Source organism: Helianthus annuus, chromosome 17 (genome assembly GCF_002127325.2).
Source record: "Helianthus annuus cultivar XRQ/B chromosome 17, HanXRQr2.0-SUNRISE, whole genome shotgun sequence".
NCBI classification, from domain to species: Eukaryota; Viridiplantae; Streptophyta; class Magnoliopsida; order Asterales; family Asteraceae; genus Helianthus; species Helianthus annuus.
In genome coordinates this window covers 29,041,871-29,047,262 of record NC_035449.2, presented here as the reverse complement: position 1 = coordinate 29,047,262, position 5,392 = coordinate 29,041,871, and the positions used below count along the sequence as shown (strand labels likewise).

The 5,392-nt window shown below is 37.6% G+C and overlaps 1 protein-coding gene and 1 long non-coding RNA gene across 2 annotated transcripts; both read right to left on the bottom strand.

Annotated features, from left to right (window-relative positions):
• On the bottom strand, positions 1-923 carry LOC110920932 (glycine-rich protein 2). The gene has a single exon (XM_022165171.2). It carries the CDS (start codon positions 841-843, stop codon positions 268-270), a length of 576 nt encoding a protein of 191 aa, XP_022020863.1. The 5' UTR covers positions 844-923; the 3' UTR covers positions 1-267.
• Positions 924-2,284: 1,361 nt separating this feature from the next.
• LOC110922940 lies at positions 2,285-5,046 on the bottom strand. The gene is made up of 3 exons (XR_002583576.2): positions 4,920-5,046; positions 4,148-4,233; positions 2,285-2,327 (listed from the first exon to the last, which is right to left on the bottom strand). It is a non-coding gene; the product is annotated as an uncharacterized LOC110922940 (long non-coding RNA).
• Positions 5,047-5,392: the final 346 nt, after the last annotated feature.

Genomic DNA, 5,392 nt, shown 5'->3' with positions numbered 1-5,392 from the left:
TTCACAAATGGGCCTTCATTAAAGTATTAAACCACCAATATGTAATAAACATATGCCGCAGTTAAACATTTAAACCCTAACTTTTCCCCTAATTTAAACGGTGACCATTTCATAACTAATAAAGCAGTAAACCCAAAACACTAAATCCAAATCAAAAACAGACTTCCGGTTCACCAATTCATTCATAAACACACAAAAAACCAAAAACCATAAGTAAATGTCAAAAGACACATTTACCCTCCATCATCCACCATCTGCTATAACAGATCAACGGTTGTTAGAGCTAGTGCACTCTCTTGCAAAATGCCCATCTTCACCACATTTAAAGCAGCCGCCACCGCCGCCACCACCACGTCCACCGCCGTAACCACCACCGCCTCCACCACCATACCTACCACCGCCGCCGCCGCCTCCACCGTTCTGAGAACACTCTCTAGCCATATGTCCACTCTCACCACACTTGTAACAACCGTCACCACCGACACCACCGTAACCGCCGCCGCCGCCACGTCCACCACGACTTCCACCGTTGTAACCACCGCCGCCTCCATAACGATCACCACCGCCGCCTCCATAACGATCACCACCGCCGCCGCCGCCGCCACGTGTACTTCCTTGAACAGGACCTTCATTAGGACCGGTGACGTCAGCAGCCTTGGTACGGCCATCAGATCCGGTCTCAACGACGAACTCCACCGACTCACCGTCGCCGAGGCTGCGGAAACCGTCGGTTCGAATGGACGACTGGTGAACGAAGAGCTCTTCACCGCCGTCTTCAGGAGAGATGAAACCGAAGCCTTTGGTGTCGTTGAACCACTTGACGGTGCCGGATTGTCTGGCCATTTTTGGGTTTTGGAGTGAGGGTTTTGAAACCCTAGAAAATATCGATGAGGGAGGAGAGTGATTTTTGTTCTGTGGGTCAGGCGGGGTTATATAGAGTGAATAGTTTGTTGCGTAGGGATAAGATTGGAAATTGAAAATGTTACGTCGTTGGATTAATCCCGATGTTTGTCATTTTCTATGTTATCCAACGGCTAGGATTACCTTCATAGGTATTCGAAAAGAATTACAAATTTATATTCAAAAATTATTTAGGCTGAATCATGGAACTAGAAAAAAATTAAATGTAAAAACGTTTAACCGTGTAAGGCGTGTTAACTTGTAAAAATTAAATTAAAATATAAAATATTGAAAAAGAATAACTAACTCAGCTAAGAACCCGCGAGTAATGATGGGGTTTTTAAGCCGCCAAAAAATAGACGTAAAAAACGCTAAACCACACGTGCGCGTTGTAGCGTGTTTACTCACAAGATTTAGACCGAAACGTAAAATGACAAATTTGTAAAAAAAATGAAAGATATACGGGACCAAAGTTAAAAGTGAAAAAGTGTTGAGAATGCAAACTAAAGGGGTAGAAAACTAAAATATGAAAAGTAAAGAGGTTGAAAGTTAAAAAAATAGTGATTTTGTGAGGAGAAAAAAATGGAGTGTGGCCTCTATATTGGATATTGGTTGTAAGTGGTTGTGAGTAGAGAAGAGAGAAATGTTACTCTTTATCAGTAAACTAAAAAAAAAACATTGTTCACCCTCTATATTTTTTTTAATATTTTTAAAAGTGGTTGTGAGTAGAAAAGATAGAAAAGGTAATGATAAAAGTATAAAAAAATTATTATTTAATTGGAAATAAGAGAGAAAAAGGTTGTGATTTTTAATATAATTATAAAGATAAAGATGAAGGATCAATTACGAACGGTATTATATATGGTAAATTTAAAGTTTTATAAGAGCATTCACATCCAGCTCCCTAAAAATATACGTACATTCTCCTTGGGTAGAATATGTACCTCCATCCTCCATGGGAAGGATGACAACATTAAATCCTTCGTATTCTCCTTAGGTAGAATACGTACCTCCATCCTCCGTAGGAAGGATGACAACATATAACTTACTACACAAAACTCTATCATGAAGTCCCTCATTTTTATATCGACTTAATCGTTGGGCCAATGGCGAACGGGTCATTAGTTAAATAGCGCTATTAGGTTTAACAAGCCTCACACCGTGCCGCAGTGAAAGACCCTAATTCGTATTTGACCAAAAGTTGCAGCGGAAATTCGTATTAAAAAAAAATTCATTATAAATACCTTAACTTACTTAAAATTTAACCTTAACATAACTCTTTCACATAAATCCATCAATCGACTTATTTACTAAGTAAAAACATAGCTTATGTTTACTACATTATATACATCAACGTTCCCGTACAATCTCACTAGTGACTCGATCCTCGATCTCTATCCCTTGATGATCCTCATGACTCGTACTACCTGCACTCACCACATAAAATTAATAACATTAGTACGCATTATAAACATACAAGATTTATTCACGTTTACTTTTCGTTCCGTTAACTCTTTACATCCCAGCTTTCCATCTGATCATACAATCCGTGGTGAGACTTTCTCGTTGTACCTGCGTTACACTTCGTTCACAAGGCACGCTATTATTATCGTCAATACTCAATTTCAATGAATACATGCGTATATACTTTCATACATACTTACATATATGCATCCGTTCACACATGACTACTTACATACATACGTACCTACATTCATACGTACGTGCCTACATTACGTGCATGCATACATACATACATACATGCATACATGCATACATGCATACATACATACCTATTACATGCCTTCACACAACCCTACATACGTGCATACATTCGTACATACTCACTTGGATATATATATACATACACATACTACCTACATACACACATACATACATGCATTCATATCTTCACGCATGCCTACATACGTGCATACACTCATATATACCTACTTGCATACACACACACACATACATTCATTCATACATACCACTTATATTCATACATACATACCTTCATATGTATCTACTTTCCCTAAAACAAGGAATAAACTAATCATTCTTAGCTTATACGCGTTTAAAAACGGTCCAGACGGGTTCGCAATGCATTAACAATTAAAATAAACGATTTTCGCGAAACTGACCCCCGTCGCGTAGCGCCACGGCCTGGGGCCTTCCCCGTCGCGCTACGCCACGGCCTGATTTCATCAGACTGTTGCAGCTGGTGCTGTATAATTCCCAGCACGACTCAATTTCACGGAAACGAGCATAACTTTCTCGTTTTTGATCCGTTTTACCCGATTCTTTTTGCTACGCGACCGTAATTTAATTCTCCATCACATGGAGTGAAAATCTAATATTTGGACTACCTAACTTTATGACTTTTAAGCCTTCGGCTTATTACCCTTTTACCAAATTTTGACCCGTTCATGCATATATCAACATAACTTGTTTGTTTGACCATAACTTCTTATGAACCTAATAATTTCAACATTTGTCTATCATAAAAGATAGATTTCTCGGATGTCTTGTATCCTCTTAACCCATTTTCGCTCAAGAGCTTATTTTGACCCGTTAAGGGTATTTGCGCATTTTAAGGTCTATGACTGACAAAAACCACACTTCTCACTTTCACACTTGTCTAAAACATTTCACTTAATCAAACAACGTGTTTCTAAACAATTTTGAAGATTGTTTACCCGATATACCCATCGAGGGTGTTTTGGTCAACTTTGTTTCATCCTTTGCAACGAAGGACTCTATCCATTTTTAACCAATCCCTACGACTTAACCATGACTCTAATCACACCTACCTGGCTCGGGTCAAAGCTATGACCCGTTTTAATGCTTACCCACTCAATTGCTAGTTAATAGCAATGCAAATCCTTTCGCCATTCATCTTGTGAATACATAGTACTTAACAAAACAACCATTAGTCGATATCGCCAAATGGCGATATCTTCACCATTGACCGAATTGGTCTTAAAAAAACAAGTTCATCCTTATGGGGTTGTAATTATTCATTATTCCTCCCTTGTAACTTATTTCTTCATTAACTCATAGTCAAAATTGCTGTAATACCCTTTTTACCCTTTTCAACCCTCAAACTTAGTTTCTTGACATGGTCACATGTTCCGACCCGTATCAAACTTGTCGAAACATCATTCTTCATATATTAGCTTATCATGCTCTTAATCTATACGATGAATAGATATTCTACAAAAAAGGGGGTGTAAGTTTCACTTACCTAGCATCCGAATATGCTTCCCGTGCGCATTAGTCCCATTTGACCCACTTCCTTCCCAAGCTTCCATGTCGCTTGTTAAGCATCAACTATCATATATCATTCTCAAGATAGTTAGCATTCATCATTCATCAAATCCTTTTTATCGCACGGATCTTATATTAAGTTTATCATTTAACCTCAAAACATGCTAATCCATCATTGCTTATCCAATTCCTTAAAGATACTTACACAAATATGATTTTCAACATTATTAACATGAGCATAGCATTACTTCTATCATATCATCAAAAACCCACTTCATAACTACTTTGTTCATCACTTACAAGTGATCTAATCTTAAGTTCTTCATAATTTCATCATACTTTTGATGTGTGTACTACCTTCTAAGCATAGTGTACAACTAGTTCATGCATATCCTTCTAATCTCATTCATAATTCACCAAATTCCTACTTCTAATCAACATGAATCATTCATGCATAAACATCAAACATATTAATATCACTTTTCTTTCAATTCCTCTAACAAGAATACATTATACATATCAAAATTCATCTATATTACACAAGAATTGGACATAGGTGATCATTCAAGACCTCATTCTTATCATACCAAATGGGTTTCACCCCAAAACATCAAATTCACCCAAACCATGCATAATTCCTGTTCTAGATGATGATTCTAACACATGTTCGTACTCAATTTCATACCAATTCACGGATTAGAACATAACCCACTTCGTGGAAGATCACCAATCTAGAATTTAAGACATACCTTATGATCCTCTTGTGATGGTGATCATTAATCCATGTTTATCCATGAATTTGAGCTTCAATTTACCCTTCAACTTGATCATTTAAAGTTGAGCTAGGGTTTGGCTCCTTTGGGAGCTCCTGATCGATCTAGAACACACACGATTGTGTGTTTGTGTGTGTTATTACTTTCTTTTAATACCTCCACTTTCATTCTATACCATCTAGCCCCTCATGTTTTACCACTTAACATATTTGGCACAACTTTCGTCATTTAATAGTTTTGGCCATAAACTTTAACTAGGTAAAATAGCCTAATTATTTATTTCGGGGTATATTATATAAGAATGTATGTCAATTATAAACATTCGGATTTTGGGGCGTTACAAGTCTACCCCCCTTAAATGAGGTTTCGTCCCCGAAACCTTTCTCACTTCCATTTAACACCAATTATCCTTTCTTCCAATTCATCAACATGACCGCTAGCCCGTCTTA